Raw genomic sequence first — 15,848 nt, 5'->3', positions numbered from 1 at the left:
CACCGTTGAATTAACTAATTTTCCATGGAAAAAAAAATCATGGTTGTTAAAAATGACCTAATTGTTGTCATGTTTCAGACGTTTGGGACATACCTTATGTAAACATGTCATGTTCTACCTTCTATGAGATTTTATATGGTGTTGTTGGCCACATGGTCGGGTTTATTTTTCAAAACGTACTCGTTCCTTTGTTGGGCCACAGCATAAATAGGTCTTGTACCAAAAAATAAACATTTTCATAGAATCATGTACGGCCCAATTCATAATAATTCTATGAAAATGTGTTTATTTTAAGGGCAGTGCTATTCCCCCCTCTGATGGCTATTTCTCCCCGCTAACGATTTCTGTTAAAGGGGGGGGGGGGGGGGGGGGAATAGCGAATTTGGGGGGGGGGGGGGGGGGGATACCAATTCCCTATTTTAAATCTCTGCAATGTTTTTTCAAAAATCTCTTTGAAGATTTGCTGGATTCAAAAAATTATGGTGTTGAATTTAAAAATTTTAATGGAATCAGAGGTCCACAATTACAAATGACACCAGGGCGGAATTAAAGGGGGAGGATGACGGAATCTGTTTCCTGCCCCAAGAGGTGGTACTTTGATTCTGCACAGGTCGGAATGAGATTTTTATTGAACTTTTTTCATTAATTTTTTTCTATTCCATTTCCGGGAGAATCAGAATAGGAAACAATTAGGATGCCGATTCCTGATTCCGGCATTCCAAACACAGCCTTAGTGCATCCAATCCATGAGTCTCTTTAGCCACATCAATTGGCATGAATGCCAATTAGACAATAGAGACGGTTTCTACACTGAACTTCTGTGTGTAGTTCACAGAGATGGAGTCATTCAAAGTCATGAGTTTTTCCACTTCAGTTGGGTTGAAACTAGAAACATGCAGTATTTTTTTCTCTGGAAAACTAGGTGCTTTCACAAGGCAGAGGCAATTTAACAGAGAACTTATCAACATTACTTCTTTAAGTAACAGTTGGTAAATTTTGGCATTGAAAAGATTCATGAATAAACAGATCATAGTTAAGCTCAGTTTGGTGAAAATTTTCCTTTTCTAGCATTTGGGATGTGTAGGAAGTTCCCAATTCCAGGAGTAGTTACTGACCTCAAAATTAAAGAACAATTTTGAAGTCCAATAATCAGTTTTGGACTCAAAATCAATTCTCAAAATCCAAAACCAACATGGCCTTAATTTTATTGAGAATTGACCTTACATCTATTTCACATGTTGATTCCAACCATTGCATATGGGGCTCTTTATAAATTAGCTAAACGATGTGCATCTATTTCACACATTACATGAGCCAAAAAGTCTTGAAGTAATAAGATGTGAAGGGTTGCTGAGTCCCTGTCATACTAAATTCAAATAGAACATGGTTTATGTAATGGAAAGAAAATGCGATGCCGCATATAACCCAGTTTTTCTTTAAAAATAGAAAGGAAAGGAAAGGAAACTTACAAATTGAATGGCAACTCCTAAAAAGAGGTTGGAGGCGTGACATGACTCTTTCGTCCTCCCACTCCAACATTTGAGGAGCTAAAGAGTTGATGTTCTCCAATGTATAAGCAAGGGAATACTGAGGAGCTAAAGAGTTGATGTTTGTGGTGGAAAGGAAACTTACAAATTGAATGACTATGAATATGTTTAGATTGGAGTTATTAAGAGATCAGATTGTGCTGGATGAGCACTTTGGGCAGATCATGGCAGCAATTGATACTGATAGTAATCTGAATAGGACTAATATTGGTCAGGTGATGGTTGGATTCCTCGTCTTCTATTGAACAACATGGTTGTTTTGACTCCGTCAGAACCTCATCAGTCTCAGAATCTCCTCAGTCTCATGGCGGTTAGATGAACAGGAGGTAAACTCTATAGTAATCCAGTTTTCCCCAATTCCTCAAGCTCAACTCCCTGTTTAAACTATATTAAATGCAGATAGACCCAACAATATATCAAATGCAAGCTCAACTTCCTATTGGATGAAAAATGGTGAGATTTTATTCACATTACAGATAGACCTAACAATATATTAAATGCAGAAAACACATTATTTTGATGCTAATAAATCCAGGAAATGGCTAAAATACAGTGGTAACAAAGCTCTGAAGAAACAACATTGTTTCCATTTCAAAAGAAAAGAAAAGAACAATGTTCTGAGAGAAATTAATCTTCAAAGGAAGCTTGCGTCAGCGTCAACATAGACGACCTGGAGGAGCCATGGATAGGGATGATCGACAGATCTGCTAGGTGAAGGAGCCACTCGATGGTCCGATTATCGAATTTGTGGCTGCGAATCGGATCAGCAGTCGGGGGTGTATCTTCAGGGTTGCGGCGGACAACAGAGACATAATCTTCTATCCAAATGGAGAAGAGGGTGAGGGGAAGAAGTGATGGAAAATATCAATGGATTATCAAGTCTACCCGCATGATATCAATGTACTTACGTTGGGATTTCAATTATGTCCTCTTAGGAAAAGAGTACCTGCAAGAAAGGGAATGCAAAAGGCAGAACTCATTATTAGATAAGAAGGAAAAGGAATTGAAACTTCTCTCATACTGATGATGTGGTTACGGTCACTTACGGGATACAAAAAGAGGTTGGATGCGTGACATGATGCTTTCGTCCTCCCACTCCAACCTTTCAAACCATGCTTCTTCTCCCATAATTTTTTTCAAGTTTAGGTGAGCTTTGGGGCCCTACCGGAAGCTTCTTCAAATTCTCACAATCATATACATAAATAGTTTGCAAGGAAGGGAAATCGAGAAATACGTGGGACCCTCCTCCTCCTCTTCCTCTATTGTGACGCCAGCAGACACTCCTAAGCTTTGGGAGCCTGGTTAAGTGTATAGTCTTTAATCGAGGGAGCAGACTCTCCCTATCCACCACTCCCAATTCCTCTGCTTCACTTATTATCTCCTCTATTTGTACACACGTAAATACTTTGAGATGTTCTAGGTGTTGGAGGCCTCGTGCTAAGTTCCAAGAGAGAAGATTCTTTAAATTGTGGCACCCTTCGATGTTTAGGTGTCATAGGTTTTGGAAGGTTAAAGGAGGTGGCAAAGAAGATTCGGATGAGAAACTTTGTGTCCTCATATTCGCCACAACCACCTCCTCATCCGATAATATTTTCTCCAATTTTGAGCAATCTGTAATAGAAAGTACCTTCAATTGTTGAAGGCTCTGTGCAAGAATAGGGGAGAAGAGACATCTCAAGTTCCCGCAATCAAATACACGGAGCTTCATTACGTTTTGGAGGGTTCCAGTTGGTGGCATGACCCCCTTCCATAAACTACTCAGTTTGTGCAGAGATATTAATTCAATTTCTTCCAATGTAGAGAGAGGTGGTGTAGGAATAGCATGGCTCATTTCTATGATCCCCTCCTCCTCATAGTGAAATACCTCCTCCAACTTATCCGCATGACTGATTTTCAAATATTGCAATCTCCCAAAAGCATTTGGTCGTACGGTGATATGTTCCAATTCATCGCAGCGGTAGACAACTAGGAGGTGTGTAATATTGGTGCAAACCCCCTTCAAGACAATATCTTCACTTCTTCCCAGTAACACCTTTACCCACTTACAAATAGGGTACGCCATTATCTTAATATTCATATAATTCCCGAAATCATCCATATCCGCTTTATCATCCAACACGCAGATACCAAATTTCTTTAGATTCTCCGAAGGGCCAGAGAAGTCTAGAAATACATTTTAAGTCTGCAACATCAATGTATAGAACGCTTAGCCGAGACAAAGATGCCACCTCATCAAAGCTAGCATTACTTCCATCACCACTACTTCCTCTCACCTCCCACTTATTAAAGCTATTTATCACATATAATTCTTCTAATTTGCGCAACTTTGATATCACATTGGGCGGCACCCTTTTCAGTCCCCTGGTGCCTTTAAGATCCAAAAGCTTCAGATTTGCCAAATCCCCTATTTCTATTGGTAGTTCTTCGATCCCAGTTCCTCTTAGGCTAAGGATTTCCAGATTCACCAATTCCTTTATTAGAGATATGTTATATAAACTATCGCATCCATCTAAACACAAAGTCCTGATGTTGGATAAGAATGGTAGTGACGGTGGCAGTGATGAAATAGCAGTCCCACTTAGATCCAAAAGTAAAAGTTCTGTCATTAGTTTGAAGAAATTACTTGAGACTTTCTCCAAAATGTGATATTTTGTACATGGTAAGTAGGTTTGGAGAAGTGGACATATTGGCTGTTCAGGGAGCACATGAATATAGTTTTGCATCAGTGAAAGCCTCTTGCATTGTTCCAACTTTTCTGGCCATTCCTCCAATTTTACCCCAGCTTTAACTAGAAATTCATGCTCTCTTCTTAATGCGATCGATATGGCCAATTCTCTAACCACAGCATGCATTTTTACACAGCCCTCTTCGTCACTGTTTAATAGCAAGCACGAATCCTTAAGTTTGTCAACAAAAGTCTGTGTTTTATACCATGCTACTTCCAAGTTGTTTACATTTTTGAAACTGTCTCTCTCACCAAGTATCTCATCAAATAATGTACTTCGATGTCATAATCTTCAGGAAAGAGACAACAAAACAAGAAGCAGGATTTGGCTTCCTCACCTTCTATGTAGTTGTAACTTAGCTCCTGACGAGAGTATAACTCTTTATCCACATTTTCTATGTTCTCAGGACAAGACGTTTGTAATTCTCGCAATGCATTTTTCCAAACATGTGAGCCCTTGCCTTTTAGTGCCCTTACAACCGTGACAATTGCAAGAGGCAACCCCTTGCATTCTTCAGCAACATCCTTTGCCAAACTCTGCACTTCATCAGTTTCAACGACACGGGCTTTCTCTATGAACAGATTCCATGAATTTTGTTTAGATAAGACTTTGACTTCAATCATTTTCTGGCAATTACTCTTGGAATATACATCTAATCTTCGTGTTGTCATTATAATTTGGCAGCCCTTATGGCTATCTCCGTAGGGGATTCCTACGTTAGTTAAGTCCAATCTATTCCATAGATCGTCCAAGATTAAGAGTCTTTTTTTCTTGCTTTAATCTATCCAACAACCGACCCGCTCTTACTTCAACATTCTCTTCTTTAAGTCACATGCCTAATTTCTCAACAAGTTCACCTTGGATCCTCTTTAAGTCTTGGTTCTGGGACACAGTCACCTTTACAACCACATCATAGAGCTTTTCGCTATTAGACTGCTTTACGCCCATTTTACTTTGAAAGAAACAGAGCCTAAGTTAAGAATATAAATGACAGAAATTGGAATAACCAGACCTTGTGGGAAAATGACTTCAAAAAGAGTCCAGTTTTATGATGGGAACATTCTCATGGTAGCTAATATGTTCCTCTGTTGCAGTATTTCAACTATATGGGGATGCTCGCTGTTGAGGGATCATACAATAAGATGGAAACTCTCTTAAAACAGAACATACACCCAGTAGATATCTTGTTGATGATGGGCTGCCTCAGAGGGTGACAAACCAAAAATTGAGGAGCATTGAGATTTGAAGAAAATTACAGTGTCAGAGATGATATGGAAGGACCGCGCAATTCATAGAGAAGAAAGTGATGATATAAAAGAATTCATCCTTGGGTTTTCTGTTCAGAGTGCATGACTTTCAAGTTTCAGCTTCTATAGTTTAGAGTTTCCTTCTTATTTCTTCTCTTGAGATTACTCTTGTACCATGTAGTTATTGCTGGGTAAAATGTGGCTGAGATTTTCTTGTACATTCCCACTCTAAATACCAATGTTTCCATTTGTTTTGGAAGGGTAAGAATCTTGAAGTTGTTGTTTCTTCAGGAATGAAATGCATTGAGAAAAGGTTTGTGTTTAGTTTTTGTTGGCTAAGATGTAGGGAATCCCTTTTACTTGCTAAGGTGGGATGGGGCTACAAGCACATTGTAGGTTTATGACCCACATGGTTTCTTCGGATCAGATTTGAAATGCTATTCAGATCCTACTTCAGAGTGTCATAGTAGGTCCAACTTATTGCAGGCATGGAAAGAGGGAATCAATTGGGTGAGTCTACGATGACACAGGAGAGTTTTCACACTATGGTTAAAAGAAGAGGGTGACTCGAGATAGATGACAAAATAAGAATAGTTTGAAAAAAAAAAAACTTAATGACTTATTTTACTAAAATACGTCTCAAATAATACTTGAAGTTAGAAAAAATTGGAGGAATTTTGTAAGATGGAAAAATAAAATTGGATTTTGTCAGGAGTTTTACAAAAATAATTTCAGATCCTATGATAATGATCCCGAATGTGTCCATGGATACTGCTATTGAATCTAGATCCCATACATTTAAGTTCAGATTCAAATGGTCCATCGGACAATTTGGGGCCATTGACACCCCTAATCTAGACGGCATTTGTGCCCTGTTCCACGCAGCAACTAATTTACTGCATGAGCTCCAGCGCTGAGTATTAAGTCCAATGCTCGGATTCCGACTATGGTAACCTTGCTATTTGCTTGGGTTTATATTGCGATAGGATTTGTTGGACATGCATGTCCATATGGATGCCTTTAATGGTGATGTTAGCAGGCATCTTTTGGGTTTAGTTTCATTAGATTTCAGCTACTGTACTTGTAAGTTGTAACAGAGCATTGCTTCTTTGTTTTCTCATTGTCCATTTCATGGCCACAAATTGGAAGGTTTGAATCTTTAGATGATGCATGTACCATCCATACAAAGACCTTACAGATAAAAGATTTAGATCATTGAACAAGTGAGCCCCACGTGTATTTCTGCCCACTCGAATTCTTTCTACGCTCATGCACCCCATAAACTGATAGTGAAGATCCAAAATCTTAGTCTTTATTTTTACTTCACGACAGTTTATTTCTTGTATAAATGCTTCTGAAAGAGGAAACATCCATACACCAAAATTGGATCAATTCGATGATCCTCACTGTTGATTAATAGACCTTTGCCTGTTTAATTTGAACTGTTGGCCACTTCTGTAATGCTAGAATTTGGTTCTCATAGTTGAATCATGGTCTAAGTAAACAGCACAGCTTCAAGAGAAGGAACTTGTAAGAAGAAACTTACTAAGCTTGCATTGTTTGTGTTCTAAGAGAGTATTACTTGGTGTTGTCAATCTAGTCTTTAAACCTTTTTTTTTTTCTTTTTGAAAGGTAACAAAATTTTATTCCATAGTCGAAACAGCGGTACAAAAGGGGACAAGTTGGCCCAACAGAAATAAGGATTTAAAAAGAAAGTCAACAATACATTCAATGGACACAAAAAACCCCTCATGGTGGTTCCCCCATAGGGACGGGACCACAACGTGAGTGTGAGGAAGATCAACACCTGCCGTCGCCAATCCGTCAGCCATGTCATTAGCAGATCTTCTCATATGTGTAAGTTGTTGGTGAAGAACACAAACCAGGTCCTGAATTTCTTCAAGGCCTGCAGCACTGATTCGAGGCCCAAGCGATGGTATTGGCAGAATCCCCCTCAACAATTAAAGGCCCCAAGTTATGTTTCTCATACCACCACAATCCAAAGAGTGAAGCGAACGCCTCAGCTTCAATAGCATCACACCCCCCGGCTGGGCCCGAGTAAGACATGATGAGATGGCAGTTTGCATCGCGAATCAGACCACCGAATCCCGCCCGACCTAGATTGCCGAGAGAACTCCTATCAAAATTCAATTTGAACCAGCCGTCCGGCAGCGGGGACCATCTCGGAGCTCGAAGCAATGCGTGTGCGAGTTTTGTTCTCTGATATAACCGAACGCCAATGTCGCAGTATGAACTTCTTATGCTTGCTGTAGCCCATGGTTAAATGGACTATTGTGTCTGAGAAACAGTAAATTATATTCCCATTAATTAGTCGCATTCAGATCGTTTGTGCTCTGCCTCAGGTGGGATGTTTTCCTTTCACGATTTTTTATACGGTGCCCAATCGGGCATGCTCTTGGAAAAGGCGCCACCCTTGATTTTTGATCCAACATCAGCCCACTTTTTCATCTTTTTAAGGGGCTGCTGTTGGATCAAATATCAAGGAAGCCACTCTTTTACAAGAGCATGGCCGATCGGCCACCATATAATTTCCCTCCTATCACAATCTTGTTTGGAGAAATAGGCCTGTGAAGCTATAGCAATAGAGGGCTGTTGGGTAGATAATTGGGACAGACTCAATGTAGTATGATGGACGCACAGAATCAAGTATTTCATAGAGATTTCACTAGTCTTCTGTAGAGATAATATATAAAAACAAAAGCATGAGAGAGGTTCTCATTCTTCCCTCCTATAAGGAAACTAACATAATGACATTAGAGCTTGGCTTACCAGCACAATGAGTTGCCCAGTTTTTGTATATGACACTCAACTCTCTGGATGGTATTAAGATTGGCCATTCAAACCCATACATTTAAAAATCATCAAAAAACAAAATAATGACATACTGGTCCTGCTTTATAATATAATCAACACTTTGCTAATGAAAATCTTCCACTGACTGGAACAAAAAAAACGCATTGCAAATTCGCAGACATAAGAAATATACGTAAAATAAAGTTGGACAAGCTTCTTCAAGGTGAGAAATAGGCTTGTAAAGGAGTCAAATTCAATGGGTCTCTCTAATTTTGGACCAGGAAACTGATTTGTTAGTCATGGTTTGCAGAGAATTCTAATTTCTGCAAACGATTGGAAGAATGAAGAGGAAGAGCATTGGATTTTATTCCAACAACAAAATCATTGTTCGTCTTACAATGGCAGGAGACCGGAGGGGATTTTATTATTCGGATGATCCAATTCAGACATGAAGGGGTTGTTCTTATAAAACAACCCCATGGACTGTTTGGCCTCTATAGCCTGTCACAATGTATCTTCATTTACAACAGTAGAAAATTGTTTTACAGCTATAGTTAGAGCCTCTTTCATTCCAGACATAGACATCATCAAAGCTAGGTTGTTAGATGACACCAGTCTTGTGGAGTGTCTTTGGTCTTACTATTTTGCACGGAAATTTGTCAATTAGGTTTGTATTTCTCCATGAAACCACATCCAGGAAAAGGGAAAAGGGATCTGTGACTAATTCTGAAAGATGAATGCCATTGGTTATTCAACAATGTTAACATAACATGGTGCTCCATAAATCATTTTGCTACAAAACGCTAAGATCATGAAAAATGCTAAAAGAGAGGTTTGTATTCCACAAACTCAACTCCCTGTTTATGATACAACACAATTCCAATCCCTTCTCTCTCAAAAGTCAAAACATAAAAACTGGTGACACTTTATTCACATAATCACATTCCAGATAGACCAAACAATATATTAAGGCTACTGATGTTGGCACTACCATGTTTTTATAATTGCACTAACCCATCTTGACTTTTATTATTTAAACAGCTGACAAAGATGATCACAGTTCCTCAAAAGTACTGATAAGCCAATTAAAAAAGAAAAAGAAAAGCTGAGTTCGTGCAATTCTTAAAACATAGGGGTGCAAAAACCAGTAGCCTATATTAAAAAAAAAACCATTATTTTGATGGGAAATAAATACAGGAAAATGGTAGAAATAGAGGTGTAAGAAAGCTGTGAAGAAGTTGCTCATCCGATTACCGAATTTGTGGAGGCGAGAGTAGACGACCCTGGAGGATGGAGATGATCGGAAGATCTACTGGTGAAGGGGACGGGGACCCCACCACTTACATATAAAAAAAAAGTGATGAAATATATCAATAGGTTAGATCGCTCAGTAAGCGATACCCTGCAAGGAAGGGAATGTAAAAGGAATAAGACATGATTAGATAAGAAGGGAAACTAAATGAAATTTATCCATAATGTCATTACCATCATTTACTGGGATGAAAAGAGGTCGGAGGCGTGACATGATGACTTCGTCCTCCCACTCCAGCCCTTCAAACCATGCTTCTTCTCCTTTAATCCTTTCAAGTTTAGGTGCGCTTTGGGACCCTAATGGAAGCATCTTTAAATTGAAGCAAGCATATACCTGAATAGATTCCAAGGAAGGGAAATCGAGAGATACATGGGACCCTCCTCCTCCTCTATTGTTGCGGTGGTAGCAGAGACTCCAAAGCTCTGGCAGATGATATAAACTTAGATTTTTTAATCGAGGGAGCAGCAGGTCCTCCTTGTTTACCACTCCCAATTCCTGCTCTTCTTCTGATGCACTTATCATCATCTCCTCATCGCAGATTATTTTCTCCATTTTTGAGCATCCAGCAATAAAAAGATCCTCCAATTGTTGAAGGTTTTGTGCAAGAACAGGGGAGAAGAGACATGTCAAGCTGTCGCAGTTGAAGACAACGAGCTTCTTTAGGTTGTAGAGGGTTCCAGTTGGTGGCATCATCTCCTCATCGCAGATTATTTTCTCCATTTTTAAGCACCATTCAATATGAAGTTCCTCCAATTGTTGAAGGTTTTGTGCAAGAACAGGGGAGAAGAGACATGTCAAGCTGTTGCAGTCGTAGACAAAGAGCTTCTTTAGGTTGTGGAGGGTTCCAGTTGGTGGCATCACCCCCTTCCTCCATAAACTCCTCAGTTTGGGCAGAAATTTTAATTCAATTTCTTCCAAAGTAGAGAGAGGTGGTGTAGGAATAATAGCATGGCTCTTTTCTATAATCCCCTCCTCATAGTCAAATACCTCCTCCAACTTCCCCACATTCCAGATTCTCAATCGTTGCAATCTCCCGAAAGCAATTGGTGGAAAGGCGATATGTTCCATTCGGTGGCAATGTTTGAGTGTGAGGCTCTTCAAGTTGTTGAAACCACGACCTTCATCATCCAGGAGGTGTGTAATATTGGTGCAACACCCCTCCAAGACAATCACTTCGCTTCTTCCCAGTAAAACCTTGACCCATTTACAAACTGGGTACGACATTATCTTAATATCCATATAATTCCCCAAATCATCCACATCCGATTTTTCATCCCAGTCATCCGACACGCGCATACCAAATTTCGTTAGATTCTCCCAAGGGCCAGAGAAGTCTAGAGAAGTAATTTTCAAGTCTGCAACCTCAATGTATAGAACGGTCAGCCGAGACAAAGATGCCACCACTTCATCAAAGCTAGCATTACTTCCATAACCGCTGCTACCTTTCACCTCCCACATATTAAAGCTAATGCTCACATATAATTCTTCTAATTTACGCAACTTTGATATCACATTGGGCGGCACCCTTTTCAGTCTAAAAGTGCCTGTAAGATCCAAAAGCTTCAGATTTGCCAAATCCCCTATTTCTATTGGTAGTTCTTCGATCCCACTTTCTTTTAGGCTAAGGATTTCGAGATTCACCAATTCCTTCAGTGGAGATATGTTATTTAAATACCAACATCCATCTAAACACAAAGTCCTGAGGTTGGATGAGCATGATAGTGAAGGCGGCAGTGATGAAATACCAGTCCCACGAAGATCCAAAACTAAAAGTTCTGTCATTTGTTGGAAGAAATTATTTGGGATTTCTTTCAAATAGCCATCATTTTGTTGTAGTAATAAGGTTTGGAGATGTGGGCATATTGGCTGTTTAGGGAGCACACTAATTGTGTTTCTCATCAGTGAAAGCCTCTTGCATTGTTCCAACTTTTCTGGCCATTCTTCCAAATATACCCCGGCTTTAACTAGAGATCCATGCTCTATTCTTGATGCGATCCATATGGCCACATCTCTAACCACATCATGCATTTTTACATAACCCTCTATGTCACCGTTTAACAGCAAGCACGAATCCTTAAGTTTCTTAACCAAAGTTTGTGTTAGATGCCACGCATCTTTCAAGTTGCTTACATTTTCGAAAACCATCTCTCCCACCAAGTATCTCATCAAATGACGTACTTCGATGTTATAATCTTCGGGAAAGAGACAACAAAACAAGAAGCAGGATTTGGCTTCCTCACCTTCTATGCAGTTGTAGCTCAGCTCCAGACAAGAGTATAGATCTTTATACACATTATCTATGTTCTTAGGACAAGATGCTCGTAATTCTCTCCGTGCATTCTCCCAAGCATCTGAGTCCTTGCCGTTTAGTGCCCTTGCAACCGTGACAATTGCAAGAGGCAACCCCTTGCATTCTTTAGCAACACCCTTTGCCACTTCATCAGTTTCATCAACACCGGCTTTCTCTTTGAACAGATTCCATGAATCCTGTGGAGATAATTCTTTGACTTCGATAATTTCCTGGCAGTTCATCTTGGATTTGGAACATAAATCTTCGTTTCGTGTTGTCATTATAATTTGGCAGCCCTCATGGTTACCTGCGGAGGGGATTCCTACCTGAGTTAAGTCCAATCTATCCCATAGATCGTCCAAGATTATGAGTATCTTCTTCTCTTGCTTTAATCTATCCAACAACCGGACCGCTCTTACTTGTACGTTCTCGTCTGTAAGTTGCATCCCTAATTTCTCAGCAAGTTCACTTTGGATCTTTTTCAAGTCTTGTTTATGGGAAACAGTCACCTTTACAACCTCATCGCACCACTTTTCTATCTTAGCTTTCTTTCCCACTTGTTCCACTAGGGTCGTCTTGCCAACGCCTCCCATCCCGTATACCCCGATGATGTTGATTCTTTCATATTTTAAAGCCTTGATGACCTGCTTCATAGCTGATTCTGTGGATTCAAAAGCCTCAAATTCACCCGCCGGCAAGGATTCTATGCTTGGAGGTGGGCGAGGATTTGATACATGAGGGAAATTCCCTCTTGTTAGTCGGTCATCAACATCAACCATCTTCTTCTTTGCTTCTTTACCCAGAGAATAGCGCGAGCACAAATCGGGACAACACTTGAAACATCTCTTGTTCTCCGTCACTCCATCATTCAATCTCTCCGCGACTGCTTCAGTTGCAACAACTTCTTGTAGCCATCCTTGAACTTCATCAGTGATTTCTTCTCCTCTCCTACGCGCAGCATTGACTAATAGTTGCACAGCATCTCTCCTCAACACCAAAATTTTAACTCTGTTGTTATGATTTTCAACAAGCCTTCTATAATGAACAAGGTAATCATAGCGGCTCTTAATATAAGCGGATGAAAGGTTCACAGTTTGACAGAAAACACCAATAATAGGCACAGCAGCACACATGGCGACCATTGCAAAGAGGAAAACTAATGGTGGAAGGAATAGCAATTAGAAATGTGTGTGCACCTGCTTTGTGTTTCTTCTTCTTGCAAGAGATGGCCTTTCTGAATGCAGTAATGCAATAGGATAGCAGGTGCAGAACCAATTCAAAGCAATCAAACAACAAGACACGCAGACAATGTCAAGCAGGAAACCACCTAAGAGAATTTTAAAAGGTTTAATTGACCCTTTGAAAGGCAATACACCGAAAAAAAAAGAACAAAAGAACAGAAAGGAGAGAAAAAGTCTCATAAGGGGGTGCTAGGCAATTTCATGTCTACCTTAGGAATGTTGGACGGATTACGTGTTGTTTGGCTGGCACACCATATATTAAACTCTCTTTTTTTGGGCCGCCTCAATGTATAGAAATCTAGAATACTCTCTTATTCTTCCGTCTAATGAAGGTCTCTTTTTTAATTCTTTCACCTAATGCTTTGCTTTAATATGGATAGAATATTTCAAAGAGAAATGCTTATATGTTTGTCCTCTCCTTGCATTTTTAAACTGGATCGAATCTTTCCACAAGGCATTCTTCGGTGGGGCACCACCTAGCCTTGACAAATGGGATTATGTCCACCATGGCATTGTGGGTCCCACCTTTGATTGATCTGAACGAATATGATGTGATTGTGATTATTGATTCTGGCAATCAATTAACTCTGTAACTCATTTGTTGAAACTATATGGGGAGGTACGACAAAAGTAAACGCCCTATACTGGGCTGTTGTTGAATCAAATATCAAGGGGACCTGATTACGTGTTGGTAGGGCGGCACACCTTATAATAACTCTCTTTTTTGGTAGGGCGGCGCACCTAATGCTTCACACCATTGGTTGACTTCCTAATTTAATTAACAATAAAAGAGAAAACGATGTTTGTCTTCACCTTAAACGGATAGAATCTTTCGAAGGGGAATGCTTATATGTATGTCCTCCTTGCATTTTTTTAAAGGAGATCAAATTGATCAAATCTTTCCAGGAGGAATTCTTCGATAGGGTGCGCTTCATCTTAACAAGTGAGTGAGGTATGCCCACTATGGCTTTGTGGGTCCCACATTTGATTGATCTTAACAACCCCCCCCCCAACCTAACTAGGGGTGTAACTCGAATTGGGTTGGGTCAGGTTGAGGTCAACCCTAGCCCAACCCTATGTAGTGCATTGCCCCAACTGTAACCCAACCAAGCTTGAGCCTCAAATCGTGGAAGGGCAACCCTAACCAAGCACACCTCGAATAAAATCACAATAAAATTAAAACGGTTGGGTTTGGGTCGGATTGCCCAATGCCTCATTCCTCACTCGACACGAAATTAAATCAGGTTGGCTTTTTGCAACCCTAATTGAACCCACGCCGAGAAAATGCAAACCCAACACGAGCCGGAATTGGGTTGAGCCTGGCTCAATTTTCACGCCTACTATAGGTGAAGCTAGTTACAAATGATTGGACTGAATAGATTAATACTTACATTTACATTTCAGAGATCGACCACCAAGGCAGATAGTCTTGATGACCTTTTGAAAGGCAACACACTGAAAAGAATAAAAAAAACGAAAGGAGAGAAAAAGTCTCATAAGGTGTGCTAAGGCAATTACTATGTCTACGTTGATCTAGTGGGCCACCCTGTTAGAAGACTATATCAGGCGTATAATGTTTAATGCAAAGATGGACAGCCTCTTATAAAGTCGGTTGTTGTTGGATTAAATACCAAGGCATGTTTGGATTGCCGGAATCAGGCACTGAAATCGGGATCTGATTCTAATCCCACCCGATTCCAACATTTGGTTCCAAAAAAGGAATGGAATCAAAAGAGGTAGAATTGACAGTGATGACGATTAGAGGGGGGAAATGGCAGAATCTCATTCCCACTTCAAGAGGTGGTATTCTGATTCTGTCTTGGAGAGAATGGAATTTTTAATTAGAATTTCTTGAATTAAAATTTTAATTTAGTTTTTTTTCTCATTCCAGAGAAGCGGACAAAAGTGCCGCCCTAGATACGTGGGCTGTTGTTGAGTCAAGTAAGGGTGGGGCCTGGATTACGTGTTGTTTGGCTGGCACACCATATAATAAACTCTTTTTGTTAGGCCGCCTCAATGTATAGAAATTAGAATACTCTCTTATTCTTCCGTCTAATGATAGTCTCTGTTTTTTTATTCCTTCACCTAATGCTTTGCTTTAATGGTTTATTACATAGTTTAATCAACAAACGAAAAAGAAAACGATGTCAGGTGAGGTCTTCACCTAACATGGATAGAATATTTCAAAGAGAAATGCTTATATGTTTGTCCTCTCCTTGCATTTTTAAACTGGATCGAATCTTTCCACAAGGCATTCTTCGGTGGGGCACCACCTAGCCTTGACAAATGGGGTATGTCCAACATGACATTGTGGGTCCCACCTTTGATTGATCTGAACCCTCCATTGAATAAGCCTTAGCTTTGATCTCCCATTCCCATAAACTTGGTGTTCTTCTCCATTCTCTAAATCTCTAGTAGTACTTTTCTTTTCTCTTGTTTCAGCCTTTAACTTTCTTCTTTTTCCTTTTCCATTCAATTTCTAGATTCTCTACACAAATGAATACATACTTAGAGACACAAGCCACTTCCTAAAATAGCTAACCACATTAAACACAATTGTAGTCCCATAAGTGCAAGGACTCTTCGAGAATTAACCTGGCATAAAGGACCCTAAAAAACATACAAGGACTCTTTCATTTTCAATACATACTAACTACCTTAGAAGTTAGAA

At 39.8% G+C, this 15,848-nt stretch overlaps 2 protein-coding genes across 2 annotated transcripts; both read right to left on the bottom strand.

The window, feature by feature from the left end:
• Positions 1-3,655: 3,655 nt before the first annotated feature.
• Positions 3,656-4,944, bottom strand: LOC143882486 (putative disease resistance protein At4g27220). The gene is made up of 2 exons (XM_077385964.1): positions 4,549-4,944; positions 3,656-4,444 (listed from the first exon to the last, which is right to left on the bottom strand). The coding sequence occupies exons 1-2, from the start codon at positions 4,942-4,944 to the stop codon at positions 3,656-3,658; spliced, it is 1,185 nt and encodes a 394-aa protein (XP_077242079.1).
• Positions 4,945-7,122: 2,178 nt separating this feature from the next.
• Positions 7,123-13,078, bottom strand: LOC143882485 (putative disease resistance protein At4g27220). Its single transcript, XM_077385962.1, has 2 exons — positions 9,820-13,078; positions 7,123-9,736 (listed from the first exon to the last, which is right to left on the bottom strand). Exons 1-2 carry the CDS (start codon positions 13,076-13,078, stop codon positions 9,705-9,707), a joined length of 3,291 nt encoding a protein of 1,096 aa, XP_077242077.1. The 3' UTR covers positions 7,123-9,704.
• Positions 13,079-15,848: the final 2,770 nt, after the last annotated feature.

The sequence above is a fragment of the Tasmannia lanceolata genome, unplaced genomic scaffold, assembly GCF_043159265.1.
Source record: "Tasmannia lanceolata isolate RefF3 unplaced genomic scaffold, GAP_Taslan_0.1 ptg000008l, whole genome shotgun sequence".
Classification (NCBI taxonomy): Eukaryota; Viridiplantae; Streptophyta; class Magnoliopsida; order Canellales; family Winteraceae; genus Tasmannia; species Tasmannia lanceolata.
Note: the sequence above shows the minus strand (reverse complement) of the source record. Positions and strands in the feature narration are given on the sequence as shown.

Bases quoted from the DNA above. Each gene is read 5' to 3' on its own strand.
- LOC143882486 (XM_077385964.1), bottom strand. From the start codon at position 4,944: ATGACAACACGAAGATTAGATGTATATTCCAAGAGTAATTGCCAGAAA. The intron at 4,445-4,548 runs GTACATTATTTG...GACAAACTTAAG, and splicing joins CTGAAGATTATGACATCGAA to GATTCGTGCTTGCTATTAAA.
- LOC143882485 (XM_077385962.1), bottom strand. From the start codon at position 13,078: ATGGTCGCCATGTGTGCTGCTGTGCCTATTATTGGTGTTTTCTGTCAA. The intron at 9,737-9,819 runs GTAATGACATTA...CCTTCCTTGCAG, and splicing joins TTTCATCCCAGTAAATGATG to GGTATCGCTTACTGAGCGAT.